The following is a 22881-nucleotide window of genomic DNA, read 5'->3' on the forward strand; positions in this document are numbered from 1 at the left end:
GTTATTGTTTATCTTGGAATGCTTTAATTTCTCCTTTGTTTTTGAAGGACAGTTTTGTTAAATATAGAATTCTTGATTGATGGGATGTTTGTTTTAGAACTTTGAATGTCATCTCAGTGTGTCAAAACTTCCATTGTTTCCAATAAGAAATCAGCCATAAATATTTTTTTCTTTAAAGATTTTATTTAAATTCAAGTTAGCTCACATATAGTGTAATATTAGTTTCAGGGGTAGAGTTTAGTGACTCATCAGTTGCATATAACACCCAGTGTTCATTACATCAAGTGCCCTCCCTAATACCCAATTACCCCATCCTCCTCCACCTCCCCTCCAGCAACCCTCAGTTTGTTCCTTATAGTTAAGAGTCTCTTATGGTTTGCCTCACTCACTATCTTTATCTTATTTTGTTTTTCCTCCCCTTCCCCTATGTTCATCTGTTTTGTTTCTTAAATTCCACATATGAGTGAAATCATATGGTATTTGTCTTTCTCTGACTGACTACTTTTGTTTAGCATAATATCCTCTAGTTCCATCCACATCATCACAAATGGCAAAATTTGATTCTTTTTGATGACTGATATATATATATATATATATATATATATATATATATATATATATATATATATTACATCTTATTTATCCATTCATCAGTTGATGAACATTTGGGCTCTTTCCATGTTTTAGCTATTGTAGATAATGCTGCTGTAAACATTGGGGTCCATGTGCCTCTTCAAATCACTTTTGTCTTTATCCCTTAGACTACTGCCTAGTTGTGCAAATGCTGGGTCATAAGGTAGTTCTATTTTTAACTTTTTGAGGAACCTCTTTCCTGTTTTACATAGTGAGAAATCAGTCATAAATCTTATTGAGAATCTCTTACACATGCTGATATGCTTCTCTCTTGCTGCTTTCAATATTGTTTCATGGGTTTGGCTTTTAATTATGTATCTAGGTGTAGATTTTGTTTTTAATTTTCCTACTTAGAGTTCATTGAGCTTCTCATATTTGCAGAATAATGCTTTTCATCAAATTGGGATTTTTTTGACATTATTTAAAAATAATATTCTGTCCTTTTCCATCCTGTATTTCTAGGACTTTTATTATGTGTACATTGGTACACTTGATGGTGTCCCACAAGTCTCTGAGGTACTGCTCATTTTTCCTCATTCTTTTTCTTTTTTGTTTTTGTGGCTAATGTTAATTGTCATCTTTTCAAGTTTATGGATTCTTTCTTTTGCCATTTTAATCAGCTCTAGTAAATTTTTCTCCCCCTCATGTTTTTTTTTTTTCTTTTTGGTGATTTTACTTTTCAACTCCAGTATTTCTAGATGGTTCTTCTCTTATAATGTATGTCTCTTTATTAATATTCTCTATATGGTTTGAATCAGTTTCATTTTTTCAGTTCTTTAGGCATGGTTTCCTTTAGTTTTTTATAACATATTTAAAATAATTTAGTCAAAATCTTTGTTTAGCAAGTCTAATACCTGTGCTTCCTCAGAAACAGTTTCCGTTTATTGATTTTTTACCTGTTTATGAGCTTTCTAGTTTTTTTGAATATCTCATATTTTTTGTTGAAAACAAGTTTTTAAATAATATAATGTGACAATTATGGAAGTCTGATTCTCACTTTCTCCAGGGCCTCTTGTTGACATTGCTTGTTGCGCTATTTGCTGTTTATTTGTTTATTGACTTTTCTGAATTAATCCAGTATAGTTTTTGGTATTCTTTGTCATAGATTGCCAGTGAAGTCTCTACTATATTAGCTTAGTGGTCAGCTAATGATTGAATAGAGATTTCCTTAAATACCTAAAACTAATAAATCTTTTTTAAAGGTCTCTGTTGCCTGTTGAAATATGTCTTTAGCACTCACCCAGGCAACTTATAACTGTGTCATAACCTTTACTCCTTGCTTACATGGAGTCTCAAGGCTAGCCAGAGGTAAAACCTTATAACCTTCTCATGTCTTTCCTGAACATGCACACAGCACTATGCTTGGCAGTGACCTTCTAGAGTCTTAGGAATGTGTCAGAGATTTTCAAAGCTCCTATTGACATTTCATTCTTCAGTTTTTCTTTTTAGGTTTTTTGGTCAGTCTCTTGTTTCCCTCAACTCTTATCCATTGTCTCAGGCAGCTGTGTGATACATATACCCCTCTCCCAAGGGAGAGTTGTAGCACTGGATAACTAATAAAGACAAGCCTTTTGAGTCAGGAAACCACTGCACAGGTCAATAATGACAGTTATTTGGGAATTGATCTGTTCTGCTCACTCAAAGCTACTATTGGCCTGGGGAGGAGTAAGAGAGTTATGGAAAGTTCAAATGGCACCAAATTGCTGTTATTAACAACAGTGAAGTGTTTTTTGTTTTGTTTTGTTTTGTTTCTAAAAATTTTCCCTGGATTGATGCAAACCTTTGGTTATTTTTTTTTAATTTTGGAAAAAAAATGTTGATTTTGAAAAATTTTGTCAGTTATTGTATTGCTTCTGTGAAGAAACAAATATCCAGAGGTCATAACTCTACTATTCCCATTGATGTCACCCACAGCCAACTTCTTTGTAATATTTTCTAAGTCCCTCTCAAGAAAATTAGTAGCTAAATTTGAGAAGATAGTAAAAACAAAATGTCTTTCCAATTCATGTTGAAAGACCCTCTAGACTCTAGTTACACATTCCTTGGGGGTCTATGAACCCTGGTTTAAGAATCCTACCTTGAAATGATGTGAAGGATGAACAGGTAACACCCAACTTTCCAGCATCATGAGAAAAGTGTTGAGAGAGGTCCAGGTATAGACCTGACTGGCCTTTACTTCCTTCCTCTTAGTTAGCTTTCTTACTCATTTACTAATTTCTCCAGGGCATTCAACTGTTCACTCAAGGGTGCCAGAGCCCTTGACTGGGCTCTCTTTTCTTTGCAGATTCCTCAAAGCCACTCAAGGCTAAGACTGAAGCACCTACAACCATGAAATCTCCCTTGGAAGGTGAGTTTCAGTATGGTTTGGGTGCAATAGAGTCCTGAAATGATGCCATGGAATCCAAAGGAGGAGACTCCATGCCATTATATGGGTAACAAGAGGTCACTGGGTTCCTCAGAGAAAACATGACAATAACAGAATGGAAATAAAAGAAAGATAGCAATGATTAAAAAGTTGTGAAAAAGTGGAATCATAAATATGTATACTCTTCTTTGTGAGAACTTCTGAGGCAAAAGTAAGAGAGAGTTGGAATATTCATGTGAGAAAAGAGAAAGCTCTGACTTCTGTTTTGCTCCTAATTTGACTTTCTGTGGGATTTTGGATATGTTGCACCACCCCCTCCATGGGCCTCTTCCCACCACTAACAATAAGAAACTAAGATACCTCATCTCATGGTACTAATGATCAATACATGTCAAGGAATTCTAGAAAGCTCAGCATTGATGCCTGATGAAGGTACCCAAACTTTGCAGTCACACTCTACCTCATAGTTCTTGGCTGGAAAAGAGGCCTCTGAGCCTAGTACTTTGTTCTCATAGCAACTTCTACAGTGAACCTGATTTGGAACTGGACCACTGAAGTGGATGGCTACCTTGGGAAGACCAGTGCTGAGCCAGGTAAGGAAATTCAGGATGTCTATCCTTCCTTCTTGGCTTTGAACTTTGCAACTGAAACTTTCCACAATACACACTGTTATGTGGAATTTAATTCTTCAAAACTTTACCACACAAAGCTCAAAGGCCCTGGAGATGAGCAGAGTTGGTGGTATGGAGAGGGAGAGATACAAATTCAGTAATGAGCAAAGTCAAAGTGGGGTTAAGTGGTAGATGTGTTCTTAGCTGCTTCTCTGTTGTCATAGTAATACACCTCCCAAATACTCTAAGCAAGAATAGGAATGGGACCATGACCTCAGCCAACTCTCTTAGGGAGATGGACATTGGACTACATAAGGGTAATTTCAGGGCCTCATTACTTGAGCTCTTAACCAGGGCTCACCAAGCAGCTTGCAGCTGATTTCTGATTTCTCCAAAGTTTCAAGGATCCCTAAGTCATGATCTCAAAGTTCCAAACCCCAAAGAGAAGCTTTTTTGTGTTTCACCTGGAGCTTGTAGTCAGCTTGTATGCACTGATATGACTGCACTGATGGTTAAAATAGTGAAAAAAAAGTTATAGTAGTTGATAATTAGATGCTTTCCTTAGTCACTGAACAACCTATCATCACCTGAGCTGGTCTGCCTTATCCCTTAGAGCTCTCCAGACAACACAGGGTCCTGCAACAAAAGTGTTGATGCCTAGTATAGCAGGGGGCTTCTGAGACTCCAGGTTTACAGTAAGCATCTGTTTCAGTTAGTTGATGCTAAATAGTGATGACTATTACGACTGGTTTCATCCTCTAATTGTGTATCATTAATGGTGGATTTCTTAACTATTTTATTTTATTTCTTTTAATTTTGGGGGGAGAGATAGGACCTTTATTTATTATTTATTTATTTATTTATTTATTTTATTATGTTCAATAATTGTGGATTTCTTAATGCTCATGTACTTCTCCCCTGCTGGTTGCACAGCTTTTTGTCTATCTTTAGGTATAGTTCAAACCTGTTTTGTGGGCTACTTTTGCGTTGCCACCTTTGACTTAAAGGCTTCCATAATTCCATGCCTCTTGCAGAGCAACATCCAATGAGACAAGGGAGATTAGAAGATAATTTTTGGAGAGTTGGCTTGAGAAAATGAGAAGATAACCCAAGGGGAATGGAAATTCTCAGATATTTTGTGTGTGCCCAACATCCTCCATCCGTTTTTGTTTTGTTTTGTTCACTACTTGGCTCCCTCTAAGGGGGATCCTTCCTTTAATCTCCATCAGTTTATAGCTTGGGTTCTCTCATTCCATCCAAAGCAGCAGAATACACATTCTTTTCCAAGTGCACATGGTTCACTCTCCAGAATAGATTACAACCTAGGTCAGAAATAAGGCTTCAGCATGTACAAAAAGATTGAGATCATACCAGGCATATTTTCTGACCACAACACTATGAAACTTGAAGTCAACCACACGAAAAAAAAATTTGGAAAAACCACAAATACATGGATGTGAAACAACATGCTACTAAACAATGAATAGGTCGATCAGGAAATCAAAGAAGAAATATAGTTTGGGTACTCTCAGCTCCAACCATAGTTCTGAGGACCACAAATGTCAGATTTTTAAAATTTATTTTTTTTAATTCAAGTGTAATTAACACACAGTGCTATATTAGTTTCAGGTATATAATGTAATGATTCAACAATTCTATACATTGCTCAGCACTCATCATGATAAGTGTACTTTTTTTTTAAGATTTTATTTATTTATTTGAGAGACAGAGAGAGAGTGAGAGAGAGCATGAGAGGAGAGAGGGTCAGAGGGAGAAGCAGACTCCCCTCTGAGCAGGGAGCCCAATGTGGTACTCGATCCTGGGACTCTGGGATCATGACCTGAGCCGAAGGCAGCCGCTTAACCAACTGAGCCACACACGTGCCCTATAAGTGTACTCTTAATCCCTTTCACCTATTTCACCCATCCCCCCACCCACCTCCCTGATGGCAATCACCAGTTCTCTATATTTAAGAGTCTGTTTTTGTTGTTGTTTTCTTGTTTTCTTTGTTCATTTGCTTTGTTTCTTAAATTTCACATATGAGTAAGGTCATATGGTATTTGTCTTTCTCTGACTTCTTTCACTTAGCATGGTACCTTCTAGATTCATCCATGTTTTTGCAAATGACAAAAAATCGCATTATTTTTTATGACTGAGTAATATTCCAGATTTCTAAGACAAAGTATTTTGGGGTCTGGTAAAAATAAAACCAGTTGCAGCAACAAATCCTAAGGGCAGTGGGATTCCTACCCCTCTCTATCCCCTGATCTCACCCCCTAGATTCAGAATACTGTAGCTACAAGTGCATTAGACATTATACAATCTTTTCATTGAACTTATGGGAACGCTAAATCTTACTCAATAATTTGAGTAGTCACTATTTATTTTTCTCTGAGGACTATAAAATTTAGTGCCTCAAACTTAGTGCCTTAAAATAACACAAGTGTATTATCATACACTCCTGGAGATCAGACATCTGACACACTGAGCTAAGATCAAGGTATTAGCAGAGCTATGTTTTTCTGGAGGCTCTGAGGAAGAATCAGGTTCTTTCCTTTTTTCCAGCTTCTAGAAGCTACTCATGTTCCTTGGCTCTTGGCCCCCTTCCACCATTTTCAAAACTAGCAATGTAGCATCCTCAAGTCTCTCTTTAACTCTGATCTCCTTTGTTTCCCTCTTCCACTTTTAAATGACCCTTTTGATTACATTGAGCCTGCCCAGGTAATCAAGATAATCTCCCCATCTCATGATCAGTTAATTAGCAAACTTAAATATATCTACAACCTTAATTCCTCCTTATAATTTAAACTAAAAAACTCATCGATCCCGGGGATTTGGATGTGAACATCTTGGATAACGATTATTCTGCCTACGACAGTCATACAACAAGTAAATAACAGATCCAGGACTAGAAGCCCAGTCCAGTGGTTTCCTTGAGTTTGTAGGCACAATTGGGATAGCTAACTCAGGAGACTCAGTGGACATATTTTTTGAAGAAAAAGAAACCTGAGCACTTGCCCAGAGAGTGTGAAGAAAAGAATTATTTTCTTAATTTTTTAAAATTTTATTTCAATTTAGTTAACATATAGTGTATTATTAGTTTCAGGGGTAGGATTTAGTGATTTAATAGTTGCATATAATGCTCAGTGCTCATTACAGAATGTGTCCTCCTTAATGCCCATCACCCAATTACGTCATCCCTCCACCCACCTCCCCTCCAGCAACCCTTCAGTTTGTTTCCTAGAGTTAAGAGTCTCTTATGGTTTGCCTCCTTCTCTGTTTTTATCTTATTTTATTTTTCCTTATCTTCCCCCGTGCTCATCTTTTTAAAAAGATTTTATTTATTTATTTGTCAGAGAGAGAGAGAGCACAAGCAAGGGGAGTGGCAGGCAGAGGAGCCAGAACAGGCAGAGGGAGAAGTGGGCTCTCCGCTGAGCAAGGAGCCTGATGTGGGACTCAATCCCGGGATCCTGGGATCATGACCTGTGCCAAAGGCAGACGCTTAACCAACTGAGTCACCCAGGTGTCCTTATGCTCATCTTTTTTGTTTGTTAAGTTACACGTATGAATGAAATCATATGGTATTTGTCTTTCTCTGACTGACTTATTTTGCTTAGCATAATACCTTCTAGTTCCACCCACATCATTGCAGATGGCAAGATTTCATTCTTTTTGATGGTTGGGTAATATTCCATTGCATATATACATATACCACATCTTCTTTATCCATTCATCTGTCAATGGATGTCTGAGCTCTTTCCACATTTTGGCTATTGTGGACATTGCTGCTATAAACATTAGGGTGCATGTGCCCCTTCAAATCACTATGTTTGTAACCTTTGGATAAATACCTAGAAGTTATTTATAGTTATAGGGTAGTTCTATCTTTAACTTTTTGAGGAACATCAATGATATTTTCCAGAGTGGTTGCGCCAGTTTGCATTCCCACAGTGTAAGATGGTTCCCCAAGGGAAAGAAAAAAAAATGTTTTGGCTAGAAGTAATTGACCAGAATATCAATAAGGTAGCATTTTTGTGAAGAGGGAAGTCAAAGTACTATTTTCTCTTAAGAGTAGGTGAAAAAAAAAAAAAAAAGAGTAGGTGGAAATCTCTACTCTTGGCCCCATGGAAAACATGGAGTACTAATTCAAATGCCCATGCCAATCAGCCATCAATTAGTGGGTTTGGAAGAATGTGTTTATACATGGAGTCTCTAGCCTCTTTCCAGTCTTTTTCATAGGTTTGGGGTCTTGTTTGTCTCTCTGGATAGCTAATAAAGCTAGGAGAAAATTAAAAATGGAAAAAAAAAGAGTTATGGGCTAGTCTGGGCTGATCCTTGGAATCTCTGTTTCTGAACTCATTTTCAATCATATACCTCTTTGTCTTGTTTCACCTCCTAGGAAAGGGCCTGCCTGTCTTTTCCATTGTTCTCATCATTTCCCTGTGCTGTATGGTGGTCTTCATCATGGCTTATGTTATGCTCTGCCGGAAGACATCCCAACAAGGTGAGTGATGAGTATGACTGAGTGACTTTGCTCATTAATTCATTCTGAGAGTATAGTTAAGCATAAATTCTGTGCCAGCCACTGTGCTATGCACTTCAAAGTGCTCTTAGCGTAGTTTGGGATTGAGGGTAGGGATGCATGGAGGCAGACATGCAAGCCAACAATGACAATATGATTTATTGAAGTTAATTCACAAATCTTTAGTACCAAGCTTAGTACAAGCCATCTCTGTAATGGATTGTCTAACAAGGATGTAAGAGAAAGAGAAGTCACAATCTTTGGCCTCAAGTTGCTTAGAATTTATTTAGAAAATTCAAAGTAGAAACATGGAATTTATCAATATCCATACATAGCAATATAGGTTATAGACTCAAAGCCTGGAGAGAACAATCAATGCTAAATGTTTTCAGAGAAGAGAATCAGTTAGGGCTGAAGTGATTAACAAGGGCTTTTAGAAGGAGATGGGACTTAGACCAGGCCTTGGAGAATGAAAACAAATTTGAAGGCAGCATTCCAGAAAGGAGGAACTATAAGAGTAAAGGTGCAAATGTTTAAAAGATGACTGTGAGCGGGGTCAATGTAGAAAATACATGGGTAAATGCAGGGGGAAAGAAAAGTTTACTCCTGATTATGGAGTGTCTTAAATAACAGCCTAAGGAACTTGGAAATTTTTCTCTAGGCCTTGCAAAGGAACTCAAAGTCAACAATATTTTTTTTTTAAGCAAAGGAGTGACATTATGAAGGTGCAGTTGTCAGGACCATTTAACAACTGTGAGCCAACAGAGGAGGAAAAAGAGAGTTTGGATGTTGATTTCTAAGTAAAGCCTAGCTACACCTCAATACCTGCTGCACTGGCCATTTTGCCTAACATTAGTGTCTTTTTCTCTGTAGCAGCTCCTATTCCCAAGTAGCCTGGTTTCCACCATAACTTTCTCCAGCTGAAGGGGAGAAAGGAGCCTTGAGTATTTCCTTCTCCTGGGTCTTAAGTATAAGTTCTAGTCTTGGCCAGTTAACATAGCTATGACTCATGAGGCTGAACTTGAAAGTAGAGATATCTCAAGTAGCCACAAATCCCGGGAATACTAAAGGAAAAATACTCATCATGTCTCAATGAGACTAGGTATAAACTGTAACCATATTTGATTGTTTCCCTCTCAAAAACCTTCCGGGGCTTCTCATGGCCCAGGGGATAAAAGTCAAAATGTTGCATTCCATTTAAGGTCCTCTCTGATGTAGCCTATCTTCTTGACCCCCACCACTCCTTATTTTCATTTCCAATCACTGGAGTCAAACAGGCAAATAAGCCATACACCTCATGGTCTTATGTTTTTTTCCCATCTAGATTGCCTTCCCAAAATTTCTATTATTTACCTCTCTATAAGAGAGAGATAGCCTTGGGCCATCAGTTCAATTTAACATGTAGTTACTGATTGCCTACTATGTGCCAGGCAGTGGGAATATAATAATGAAAAAGACAATACCTGTGTTATGGGAACTACCAGGCCAATAGGGGAGGTAAGACATGGAAACACAATGCCTGTATCACAAAGTAAAGGGTGTATGGCATGCTCTGTTTGCTTTTTTGAGGTTTAATGCATGCATTCCCAGTTGTATTCCTGTAAGATTATAAACTCCTAGAGGGCAGTACCAAGAGACATCTATCTTTGTACCAGGATTTATAGAGCCTTTAAGCCTGCACAGAATGTAGGTAGTTCTCCTCCACAGACACTAGGGGGCAATGGTGTTCTATTTAAAGACCTATCTTGGGTGCACCGTGGAAGTGAATGCATTTTGGCTTTGGTCATGGTCCCTGACAGATTAATTCAGCCCCTTCTGTCTGGGCTCTGGCCTGGCCACCAAGTTTCCACAAAAATTCCCTGGAATCTTTGGCAAGATTCCTGGGTGGGGAGTGGGTCCAGTTCCAATGTCCTTCCCCCACCACACCAAGCAACTGTTCCAGCCCAATGTCCTGAGTCAGAGTATGCCAAAGAGGATAGTAACCAAGTGTGCTTCCTCTTCCTTTCTCTGAGAAATCTGTATCCCTGTGCTTCAGTTTACCTTCCCAATACCTCCCAGTCCTCCCTTCTCTCTCCCCTTCCCTTACCCTTTGACTGGTAACCAGTGTCCACTTTTAGCCCTTGTCCACTCCCCATGGTGACTTCTGACTTGATTCCTCCTTCTTTTCTAGAGCATGTCTACGAAGTGGCCAGGTAAGACTGCCTCTTCTCTTCCATCTTCAGAACCCTTCCCTGCTCTCATTCTGTTAGTCACTGGCATGGAGGAAAAGGAGGTTGGCACAAACCCAATTCTAAGCCCAGAGGCCTTCAGGGTCAGGACACTGCTTTCTTCCCTCTCTGAAGCACCTCCTGAGGTTCTTTCTTGGCTCACTGATCACACAGGATAATCCAGGTCCATCAACCTCCTGTTCCCAGAATCCCTTGATAAAACAAGAACCTAAGGGTCAGTTGGCAAGAATTGGGACAGAAGTGTGGGAAACTAGAATCCCAGCCTCAATTCCCTCTTTACGGGTGGTGGGATCTTGGGCCACAGGGCACATGCCAGGGAGGCCAGCAATTCTGGTGAAACCTGGAGAGTGGCCATTTTCACAAGTGGCTGCTCCAGCGAAGAGCCATTTTCCCAGACTCCAGGCAATGACTACTCCGAGGATCCCTGGCTGGGCCAGGAGTACAAGATCATCGCCCAGATCAACAATGACTATGCTCACCTGCTGCATACAGTTCCCCCAGATTATGAACTTTTGGCCACCAAGGACAAGGACGTCTGCTAAAAATGCCCTGCTAAGCCAGGGCCTGCTGATATAATTGCCTATTAAGCCCCTGCTTTCTGCATAGCCACCTTCCTGCTACCTCTCTTCCTGGATGACCCAACATGTCTTCCTTGCCCAACACTGAGGTTCCTAAGAGTGACTGGCTTTGCCTAAGAAGTTACCATATGCACTGCTACTGGGTCAGGTCTTAGACCCTTCTGTTTTCCCTTCTTCTACTGCTTCTCTTTGAACACCAGAGGGAAGTTCCCATAGCATTAAGACTTGGTCATCATGCTTCCAGATACCACACAACTTTGGCCTCTTGCCACCAGAAGACCAGAGGGAAACTCAGCTTTGCCAGCTGAGGGGACCAGTTGTTTCCAGGATCACTTCCTTTTTTTTTAGAGCCAGATAGCTTTTAACTAAGATTTGTAAGTAACAGGTCAGGATTCAGTTTTGCTCCTGAACTGTGAGTCTAGTGCTCTGCTATTCTTTTGATGCTCAATAAATATCTAATCATGATAGCAACCTTGGTTGTATTGGTCTTCTCTCAAGTACCTACCAAGTGAATAAAGTGAGACTAGTTGAGATGTTTGGGGACTTGGAATTATAAATAGCACTTTTTCTTTTTTGGTCTTTCTCTTTCCCACCCATGCCATCTTTACCTTACTTCAGAGGTGGACCCATCTGGGACACAATGAATGTTTGGCAAGTTAGTACCCAACTGTCTTCCATCCCTTTCTCTGTAACCATGCCAACTCCACCTGGATGACTCTCTTAAGTCAATTGGAAACCTGAAAATGAAGAATCCTTTCTTCTATTTCAGGAGACTGTGGATGCAGAGATAAAGGGCTCCTTTCTTTCCAAAGTATGGATATATCACCCTCAAAGATTTCTACCTCCTAGAATCCTAAAATCTTTGCAGTAGTTGTATTCATCATAACTCATCTCTATCCCCTGGCCTCTTCTTACAATGTAGAGTGAGGGTCAAAGCAAGGAAGTCTTTTTCATCAAGCATAAATGGGAAATAAGAGTGTAGGGGTGTGTGTGTGTGTGTGTGTGTGTGTGTGTGTGTGTGTTTGTCCATTTGTGTGTGTGCACACATGCATACAGCTTTATTTCAGTCTCCTCTGTGAGGACCTGTTCTAGGCTGGCTCAACACTACTTCCTTTCCCTCATATAATTCATGTCAAATCAACCTCTTTGCTCTTCATGCAACCTGTTTTTGCTGCTTTTGATTCCAGTGCAGTCCCAAGGTCAGCTCAGGTTTCACCAAGAGCTTCTCTTTGGATGATTACATAAGTCAAAATAGTACAAAGAAATGAACAAGAAGGAATCCTCTGCTTCACCACCATCAACCCACCGAGTCCATGGTCAAAATCTCAGTGTTTTCCCCAATAAGCCAGATTCACATAGCTGGTGAAAGGAGCAACATATTCTTCCCCACCATGCTTACAAGCCTCTGAAACAGGGACCCACCCAGGAGAAACTTCAGCTTCTTTCACGAAACAGCTGTGTCCAGACCCCACAGCCTCAGGAAAAAAAAATTATCTCTTCCTACTACCCTTGGAGAAAGGAATGACTGGGCTTAAGAAGAGAATCCTAACCATATGTCCATTAATAAAAGGAGCCCCAAACCCAGGGACACTTCCCTGTTACCCCCATAGGAGCTATGGACTCCCGGGGATATTTCAGAGTCTCTTGTCTTAAAAAGCTTAGAGATCATTGATTTTAATTCTCCCTTATTACAGATGAGGAAATAAAGCCTAGAGAGGAACAGTAACAGTCTAAAGTCACACACATCAAGTCAATGACAGAACAGACACCAGAAAACAGGTCTGTGAACTCCTAGGAGCATATTCATTGCAGTAGAAAGCTTATGGATATCATCTTTGCCCAAAAACTAATACTTTTTTTCCATACAAGACAAGCCAGTAAGAGAGTCCTGGGTATAGGGCTAGCCCAAGCCTGCAGAGTAAGCTAAATAAACATGGGATGATAATATATAATTGTTTTAGGCAGATGGCTAGTCAGGGAAAGCTGGAAGACTGAAAAAAGGAGATTCCCAAAAAAAGAGAGAAGATACGAAGTCTCTCTAGGACAGTTTTCCAAGTTTTTTCCAAGAGATGGCCTACAGAAAAAAAATTCCACGATTAGATAGACACGAGAAATGTTTCATTCTATAGCTCTCTATTGGAGATTTCCAATGCAACATTAGAATATTAAAGGCTCTGAAAATCGTGATATAAAACACCTGTATAACTTTGAGTTCCCACATAATTCCAAAACCTATTTGTCCTCTGAGCCTACTGTTTTTTGCCTTTCTCCTCCACCCCTGACTCTATTTCTCAGGAAGAAAACCCCTCACATACCCTATAGCATTATCATGACCACAGTTTAATTTTTTTCACAAAATTCCTGGATGGCATTTTGATCCAAAACCAAGGATAATGGTCTAGTACAAAGTCAATCAATCAGTAAATATTTATTGTTTTCTGTATCCAGAGTACTGAGCTGCATGCTGGGGTAGGGATGGAAAGGGGAGACCGCAATCAAGGAAACATAGTGCTGTCCTCACAATTTACTGGGGAATTCAAAAATATCCCCTGGAAAAGTTTACTAACAGTTCAAGAGGTGCTATTAGGCAATGGGAGAAGAAAGGGGTACATATAAGGACCAAAGCAAGGAGTGTTCGAATGAAGAAGAAAAAAAGTGTAGGTTAACTTTCACAAGTCTTTGGAGAGACTAGATTTTGGCTGGACCAGAAGTATGAGAAATAATTGAATAGGCAGAAAAAAAAAATGGAGAAAGTATAACCAGAAGGAGAAAAGACATGAGGAAGAGGAAAAAATAGATAAGGTCAAAATGCATTTAGAAGTCAAGGCTGAATATCAGGAAAGTGGGTTTCTAAGCCCTGTCATGAAGCTTGTGTGAAAGTTCTGGTGTCCTTACTGGGAGACTCTGTAGAGGAATGTGAAGAAAGGAAATATGAATCAAAGAGCACATCCGTCCCTGGGCCCTATATACCTTTCCAAGACCATTATGCCCCCCTCAGGCTCTGACAATATAGAAACAGTACAGGGCTGTAGCTTCAAGAGTTGCCTCACTTTTCCCCTGGCAACCTCAGATACAATGCTTCAGTTCCCTCAGAGTCACTGGAAATAACTTGTGACAGATTAGTTCATGTTTGGCAAGTGATCTTGTATCCAGTTGGCAATTTATTTGTTGTATCCCAACTGCCCTGGCCTGGAGCTGTTAGGCATGTGCCGCACTTGGGGTATTTGACAAACTGACACTCTACCACACGGAGTGTCCAACTCAGCTTGTCAAATACACGGAGCGTGGCACTGCAGGAGGCCAGGCCAGGGGCTTCAGTGGGGAGGCAAGATCTTCCTGGAAGATGTGGCCCTGGAGGGAAAGAAAGAAAAATGAGTCACACCCTGAACTCCAGAGAAACTGTTGAGGATAAGGACTAGCTGAAACATCAGAATAGGGAAGTGAGCAAAATAAGCATAAGGCTCCCAACCAGAAGATGGATCCTAAAGGAAGGCCCAGTTGAGATCACAGATGAGGCCCCAGTGCTCAAGTTGGGGTCCTCAGGCTTGAGTACTATAGCTATGGCATTTCTTGGGGTTCCAAGCTTCAGTGGACTCCTATATGCAGTAGGGAGAGAATTTGGTCATTTTCCTGCCGCTCTGACCTCAGGAAAGGACTAGGCCCCAGAGTCAGTGTCCATGCACCCCCCTTCCCTACCCTCCCACAGTCTTGTGGTTATGAACATAGACTTTGAGGTTAAACATAGGCTTGAATTTTGGCTCTGTCACTAAGTAGCTAAGAAACTTCAGATAAATTATTCATCTCTCTGAGCTTGTTTTCCACATCCACAAAATGGGTATGAGTACCTACCTAATAAGTTATTGTGAAAATGGCATGAGGTAATGTATATAAAGCTTTTAGTTCAGTACTTGATGCATAAAAAATGTTCAAAAATGGTGGTTGTGCTACCAGAAGGAAAGCAAGGGCCATTGACAATTGATTTAACAGGGTCAGGACAGATGAAACAGGAATGCTTTATGGCCTCAGCCTTTCCTAACATGGTCTCCCTTGTCCCATCAGGACTCAAGAATGACAGCTATAAAATGACCATCATCTAGTCTTACCCACTCATATTATAAATGAGGAAACAAAGGTTCATATTGAGGAAGAGAGTTGCTAAAAGTTATACAAGCTGTACAGTTTGGGCTGTGCCTTATCACCCCATTGTGCCTTTCAGTTTTCCTCATTGGTTCTTTTACCTCCCTGTTATGTATATCTCTCTGGGAAAAGGGAGACACATCCACAAGGATGGCAAAAGACAAGCAGTAGACTTGGCAGTTAGGCACTGGGATCTTTCCACCCACAGCCATTAGGGAAATGAGGAAGCTGCCCGCAGCATGGTCAGGTCTGGAACTTCTAGGGAAATTCCCTTGGTAACACCCAGATCCTGTTGATAAAAATTCCAGGTTGTCTGTGTCAAATGTCTCACCCTCCCCACTGTGGCAATTGATCTGTGAGAAAGTAGCTGGCCTATATTAAATACTGGCATGAAAAGTGGCAAACATTGCAAGATTTTCAGGAATAGAAAACTGCCCCATGAGGTCAGAATGCCCTGTCCCAGCTAAGACAAGGCAGAGGGACTTGTCTTTCAGGAACAACAACAAAAAAAAGTAGTTAAAAAAAAAAAAAAAAAAACCTCAACTCTTTTAGTTTAATGTATGTTGGTGAGAGGGTGACATGCTTCTCCAATTTGAGATCTAGGAATGACTTCAAATATAAGTCTATAAAGAGTTTTTCCCATCCCCTCACATCCCTTATCTATTCAATCCACCTCAAACCACCCAGAATTGTGGTTCTTTCAGCCAAAGCAACAATCTTGGTCACCATATATGGTATAGTGCAAAGAATCATAAAAACTTGGATTCTAACGCTGCCTTAGGTACCAACTAACCAATCATGGCATTGGGCAAGTCTTTCTTTGAGCTTCAGTTGTCTTCTCTGGAAATGGGGACAAGACTTACCTGGCAGAATTGTTTGATGAAGTGTTTGGTCTAGCTCTGGAAAGTGTTTGGTGAGCTTTCCAGAGTTTCCCATATAGGTGGTCACAGGCACCTTGGTTCAGTCCCTGGAGCTGTGGGTGGAAGCCAGCCAAGAAAGCTGATTAATAGAGTTTGAGTTCAGGATGGCAAGACAGAGAAAACTGGACTGGTGCCTTTTTCTATAATTACCCTCATTGGCTACCAGCTCCAGTGAGAAGACCTGGATAAACTGGAGATGTCTGCAGCCTCCTGAAAGCCCTTTCTGACTTCATAAAAAAAAAAGAGAGAAATATAAAATGGCTAAAGATTTCTTCTTAGTACACTCAAAGTTGAAGAGCCTTAGAGACCATGTCACCCCAGTATTAATGGAAAGAGTCAGTAGCTAAGCTGAAACCAAATAGGTTTTATTTCCATTCTTGATGTTTTAGTCCATGCCTCTCCAAAAGAGTATATATAAGAAAAGTAGGCTCAGTTGAGAAAGGCTGGTCAGACCCATAGGAAGAAGATGTGAATAGCTACATAGAGATATTAAGGAACTCTGAAAGCTCTTCTCTTGGTTCTGTCATACTAGACAAAACAACATCATTTTTCCCCTGACCTACCCTGGCAGGGTTAACACAACAAACAGCAGGACTTGCCCTGCACCTAATCCAGTTGGGCCTCCTCATACACACTGGAGGCAGTATGGAATTTTTTTAGGCATGGTTCATCCCCCCATTCAGCTCCACCCAGAGATATTTACTCAGCATCACTCTTATGTCCTTTCTCAACAGAGAGTTGACATCCATCAAAATAAGGGATATAAAAACAAAAAGTCTTTAGGTAAATGGCAAAATCAGGGCTGCTACTCAAATTTCCTGACCCCTGAGTCCAGAGAACATTCCACTTTCATGTGGCTATCTCTTAAAAAGCCTGTTTGAAGAAGAAATGTCATCCTCTTTTCTCACTATTAGAAGTTTCAGGATAGAATACCACTGGGAACATTCTTCTCACCCACCCTTGACCTAGGATCCCTGAGGAGAGTATAAGGAGAATGGGAAAGGCAGGTCCAAGCCATGTTTGGTAGCCATGGACACTGCCCCAGCTTGGGAATCCAAGCAGAGAGGACAAATAGATATTATACCTGTTACTGGAGTGGTGTCTTGGTCTCAAAGGAGGCAAAAGTTCCCTGGTGATGAGCCAAACTGCAGAGGCCAGAGGTAACTGGGCTTTTTGCCTGGAGGAGGAAGGTCGTGTGTTTTGAAGGGCCTTTGGTGTCTTCAAGAGGAAACAGAAATGAGGAAGATAAGGCTGAGGTTAGCCAACGGAAATCTGGGTGCAAAATGACAAAACAGTGCTGTTGTGAAAGGGTTCGCTACTGCAGCAACAGTTCCCACTGCCATGCACCCCCCCACCCCCCCACCCCTGCCCACTCATAGCTGACCTCCAACAGATACTGGTTCTCCAGGCTGCAATGAGGGAGCTCCATGCTGCATTAACACTTATCTCAATGTTAATGAGGGAATCCTGGGATGTCACAGCTGAGACATTATCAAATGAAAATCCACATTGTCAAAATTAAGAAACAGACCTTCTGATAGATGAAAGAAAATTCCTGATATCAAAAAGCAAATTAGTGGCATAGCTGGAATTTAAATCCACTTCTATCAACTCCAAAGCATGGGTTATTTTGCTGTCAGAATGCCTCCTGGTCCTGAAATACCCTTTTTACTTCCCTTTGACATGGCTTCTCACCTGGCACAGCTGCATAATTTGCAAGGCCTAGTGTAAAATGTACATGAGGGGCCTCCTATTTAAAAAAAGTAAGAATTTCAGGATGGTGACAGCAGAACATTAACCCCTATTGTGTGAGGTCTTCTTAAGCATGGAGACCTGGGAAACTTTACAAGTCACATGCTTATGAAGCTGGCCCTTGCTGGCACAGCTCTGGCCACAGATCACATTTTGGCATCCAGCCACTTACAGAAAGAAGGAAAGAAGGAAATTCACGTCTATTAATAATAAGATTATGTGCTTTACATGTATTATCTCATTTAATCATCAACTCTGTTATGGTATTATCATCCCTATGAGAGGATGAAGAAACTGAGGCACATAGAAGTAAAATGACTTGCCTACAAACACAAAACTAAGAATTAATGGAGAAGACAGAATTTGCATTCAGGTCTTTTTGACTCCAAATGTTAAGTGTTTTCTACTCTCCCACAATGGCTACAAGGAGAGAAGAAAGTAGTTGACCTTGAGAAGGAAAATATGGTGCCAGACCATATTAAGTTCAACTGTGAGATTCAGGCTTCATGAAAAGTGTGAGAAGAAAGAGAGTGACTTCCTAGTGCCACATGTTTGCAATCCTTGGGCAGTCCCCATTCACAGTCTGGAAGACATTGGATTCCCATTATGCAGTGCTCTACATCATGAATCCTGATAACATGGCAGAAGGGAGAGGCAATTTTTCAATGCTTTTAGGGTATACTTGTGATTGCTTTCAATGATTGCAGTGCTCAAGTCCCAGTCCTTAATCTACATAACAGAAGTAGGACCCTGAGCAGTGCTCAAACCCTGGTGAATAATCAATCTATCCAAGCTACATACAGTCTTATAAATTAAGGTTCAAGAGAAAAGACTATATGCTGGGATCCAGGAGTTTGGTGCCCCAGTCCTAGATCTGTTAGGTCTGTCTCCTCCCTTAGCTTTGGTTTTCTATTTAATCAACAGAAGCTCAACTAGATGATCTTAGTGGCCTCTCCGACTCAAATATTCCTTGGTTTCTTTATAAACTGCTCTATCCTTGCCCCTCCCTCACTGTGGGCTTCCTTGTGGTTGCAGGGTCTAGAGACTAGGGACAGCTTGGGATAGAGATTCACTTGCAGTTACACTACTATGCAGAAACTTCCTTCTACCAGAATAATTTATTGGCTGTGTCCTTGAGACCAGTTTCCCCAGATATGGCTTCTAGAAAGATTCAGTTCCTTTTTATTTTTGGTTTCTGACTAAAAGCTTGGGGTGGAGTCAGGATTGTCCCGTGGGCACTTTCTTAGGGAGGGACTCCATCCTTTCTACTTACTTCACAGAGATTGAGTAATTTCAGCTGCCCACTCCTTTTTTTTTTTCACCTATCAGTTAAAGTAATCTACTAGCTTTTTAACAGGGGCCTTTTAGAGACAATGTTTTTACCTAAAATAGTAATTAATAGTGATCACTTTGAACCACATAGTATGTCCATGAATGAGAGCCTTGGGAGCCAGAAGGACCTGCAAATCATGCCATCTATGCAGAAGACCTGAATTAGAGCAAAGATATTGGGATCCTTGAAGTTCCTCTTTACCTCATAAGCACAAAGCATGTTGAGAAGGGCCAACTTTGCAGCAATAGCACAAAGGGAACTTTCCTCTACGTCTGTTGTCCAACCAAAAGACTCACAGTTCTCTCATTTTGGATGCTTTTTTACTTGGCTAAGCCTATTAAGGGGGATGAGGGAGAAGAGAGTTGGATGGACAGAGCTGTTAGGCAGTGTGGGAGTCCCACACTGTAGACACATTCATTTATTCACTCAGTGCTGGAATGGAAGGAACAACTGAATTTTGAGTCAGAGTCATTGTGTCTTACATTGTAGGATTTAGCCCCTGAGTTATAGACCCACCACTGTAACTCATTAACTATATGCCCTTGAAAAATCATGCACAGCCTGTTTGAGCCTCAGCCACCACATCATATTGAGGGATTCTTGGGAAGGCATGCACCCAAGGAACTATGTCTCTCTTCAGTATGAGATAAGATAATTTGACAAAAATACAAAGTGCTGTCAGAAGAGTGTGACTGTTCTAGGGCAGGGGACAAGGAAGTGGTTCTTGGGAAGGTAGGATTTTAGCTATATCTTAAAAGATGGAGAGACAAAATAATGATGTTCATGATCTCTGAAAAGCCTTCTCTGACCACCCTTCTCCCACTGAAAATAATTGCTCCCCGCTGTGCTTGCCTCTAGTGCCCAAAACCTGTTCATAGTACACTTATGTGTCTGTCTCTCCCAAGAACTGCCCAAAGTCAGACTCATGTCTGATCCCTTCTTTTCTTCACAGGGCCATACATGAAATAGTTACCCCAGAACTGCAAGTTGAATAAATTAATGTACCAGTGCACTATCAAAAGAAGGAATCCTCATGGCCCAAGTTCCCCACATTCCTTGGCTTACCTCATCTCCATGAAATCTTTCTTTTAATTTCAAGTTTATTTCCCTGCTCATTTAATCCCATCTCTTATTGGAAACCTGTCAAGAAAAAGCCCCAAGAACAATTGCAAAGCTGAGGCCACTTCCTGTGTAAGAGGGCAGTGTCTACACACTCCACCTTAACCCCAGTGATTGCTGTGCATATGATTGCACTGGGGCTTCCTCTGAAAAGAAACCAAAGGCTGATGCAATTTATAGGGCACCTCCAGGCCAGGATGGAAAAACTTCATGTGTACCTGGGCCTGGGCATAGAAGATTTACTGTGATGTTCCCCACAAGCCCAGTGACATTGACAAGAGAGGTGGCAGCAACTAACCTACCAACTACAGCTCAACTTTATTCAACAGGCTGTGTTGAGCCTTACTGGCTGCAAAACTCTATGTTTGGTACAAAGGGGGAAAACTATAGAACAGACCAGTAATATATATCCAATAGAATATAATGTGAGCTCTAAATTTTCTAATAGCTACATTAAAATTTGAAAAATAAATAGGTGCAAGTAATTTTCATAATATATTTTATTTAACCCAATGCATCCAAAATGTTGTCTTAACCTATAAACAATGTAAAAATTTATTAATGAGATATTCTACATTTTTTGAAATGCAGTGTGCATTTTACACTTATAGTACATTGCAATTTGGACTAGCCATGTTTCCAGGTCAATTGCCACATGTAGCTAGTAGCTAATTGGACAGCACATGTATAAAATGTGGTCCCTTCCCTCAAGGAATTCACATAAGTATGTACAAGTAACAAGTACTGTAGTGGAGGTGCATGTATAGAAAGGAGAATTTCACCAGAAGTTAGAAGTCCTGGGATACAGTCTTTTCTCTGCCACTGGTTCTCTGTGTGACCTTGAGTAAATCCCTCTCCCTCTATGGGCCTCCATATTTTCATCTCTACAATGAAGCTGGACTAGATTTTTTCATTCAACAAATATATGTTGAATGTTTTGTAAGTATCAGGCATGGTGCCAGGCAGTGAGGATACAGAGATGAACAAGACACATAACAATGTTTGCCTTCTTGAAACTTGCAGTGTGGTGGAAAGTAGTTATTAAACAAACATTTGTGGGTAAATATGACAAGAAAGGGGGAAGCACAGAGGGCTGGGAGAACACATAACAAGGGAAATATAATCCACCAGACTTGGATAGGTCAAGGAAGCCTCTCAAAAGAAGTAACCTTTGAAGGCTATCTGCAGAATGAGAAGATGTGAACCAAGTGAATATCTGGTGAAAGGCCATTCCAAGCAGAAGAAACAGCATGTGTAAAGGCTCCGTGATGGCAAAGAATGTGTTATATTCCAGGAAGATAAGGAGACTCATGTGGCCTAGAATTGAGTGAGCAAAGGAAAGAATAACTAAAAAAAATGGTAGTAAGATAGGTAAGCAGGGGACCAAAGTGGGAAAGGTCTTATATACTATGTTGAGGGTTTGAAATTTATCCAATGAGTCATGAATAGCCAGAGAAGGTACAGATGATGCCATGATCTTTCATCTCCAAGACAAGGAATTTTGAAAGTTAGGCCATGAAAAGAAAAGTTTATTCCAACAAGCTGGACAAGTAACTTCACAGAAGAGGCAGTGTTTTAAAAGACTCTTTTTAAAAAAAAAAAAAAATTCCTTATGTTCAGTTAGCCAACATAAAGGATAATAAGATCAGTAGTGAGAGAAGTCTTCCAGGCAGAGGAGAGAACATAAGTATAAACATGCAGAGATGGGAAAGAACATGGTGAGCTTGTGTGAACGAGGGACGACTTATGTAACAAAGTAAATATTAGCCTAAGAATATCTTTTAGTATCTACAGATGTCCTAGAGTAATAGAAGCCCAAAGTCCTATCCAACACGCTAAATGTGTTCTGGGAGAAACCAGACAAAGATCTTGGACCTACAAAGAGGTTAATTTTGTATAATCATCATCATCATCATCATCATCACACTGCATGAACTTCCTAAGTAACAGGCACTATCTCGAGGCCTTTACATGTATTTGTTTATGCAATTTGATCACAATTACTTTATGAGGAAGATACTATAATTATCTCCCTTTAACAGATGAGGAGCTGTTACTTGCCTAAGTTAAACAGCTAGTAAATGGCAGAGGCAGGATTGAAATACCATGCAACAATTTATGAAGGGTAGGGGTTTTGAAGCAATCTACAAAAATATATAATATGGTTCTGGCTAATAAATATGAAATTCAGACCAGCTATCATCATAGTCTACAAGGGCGGTTTTATCCAGAAAAGAACTCAATTTCCAATTTATGATCATTAGGCAGGCTGAGCTGAAGCTGATCTTTGCTTAACTTCTTAGAAATAAAAATAAATGAAATAAATAAGATAAGAGTCCCAGAAAGTTGTTTAAAGACTTAGAAAAACAAACTGGTTCCACTCTTAACTCTCTGTACCTTACTCCCAGAGTCCTTCAGAAGTTTCCATCTATGACAGAAGTAATTGGAGTGCCCTTGCCAACCATCCCCATCTATTTTCTAGAATGGTCCACCTAAGGGAAAAATCCATAGGCAACAGTTTTTTTTCTTTTTTGTTATGTTCAGTTAGCCAACTAGTACATCGTTAGTTTTTGATGTAGTGATCAACAATTCATTAGTTGTGTATAACACCCAGTGCTCATCACAACACATGCCCACCTTAATATCCATCACCCGGTTACCCCATTCCCCCAGCCCCTCCCTT

At 40.3% G+C, this 22881-nt stretch overlaps 1 protein-coding gene and 1 long non-coding RNA gene across 6 annotated transcripts in view; one reads left to right on the forward strand and one right to left on the reverse strand.

Moving 5' to 3' along the window:
* VSIG4 (V-set and immunoglobulin domain containing 4) overlaps positions 1–11408 on the forward strand; it is a 54907-nt gene extending 43499 nt beyond the window's left edge. The window contains exons 4-8 of one of the 3 annotated variants that reach the window (XM_036080853.2): positions 2918–2980; positions 3514–3591; positions 8009–8113; positions 10302–10323; positions 10664–11408. In XM_036080853.2, coding sequence (XP_035936746.2) covers positions 2918–2980; positions 3514–3591; positions 8009–8113; positions 10302–10323; positions 10664–10901 — 506 coding nt within the window. In that variant the 3' untranslated portion in view covers positions 10902–11408. The remainder of the gene's footprint in view (positions 1–2917; positions 2981–3513; positions 3592–8008; positions 8114–10301; positions 10324–10663) is intronic. The other 2 variants (XM_036080852.2, XM_036080851.2) reach the window with 2 other exon arrangements.
* A 1938-nt stretch (positions 11409–13346) lies between these two features.
* Positions 13347–20159, reverse strand: LOC118528453 (uncharacterized). 3 transcript variants are annotated; one of them, XR_013444539.1, is made up of 5 exons: positions 20145–20159; positions 17379–17475; positions 17079–17212; positions 15938–16047; positions 13347–14288 (listed from the first exon to the last, which is right to left on the reverse strand). It is a non-coding gene; the product is annotated as an uncharacterized LOC118528453 (long non-coding RNA). The 3 variants fall into 3 exon arrangements; XR_004913664.2 differs by having other exon boundaries at positions 17079–17266; XR_004913665.2 differs by lacking the exon at positions 17379–17475.
* Positions 20160–22881: the final 2722 nt, after the last annotated feature.

Source organism: Halichoerus grypus, chromosome X (genome assembly GCF_964656455.1).
Source record: "Halichoerus grypus chromosome X, mHalGry1.hap1.1, whole genome shotgun sequence".
Taxonomy (NCBI): domain Eukaryota; kingdom Metazoa; phylum Chordata; class Mammalia; order Carnivora; family Phocidae; genus Halichoerus; species Halichoerus grypus.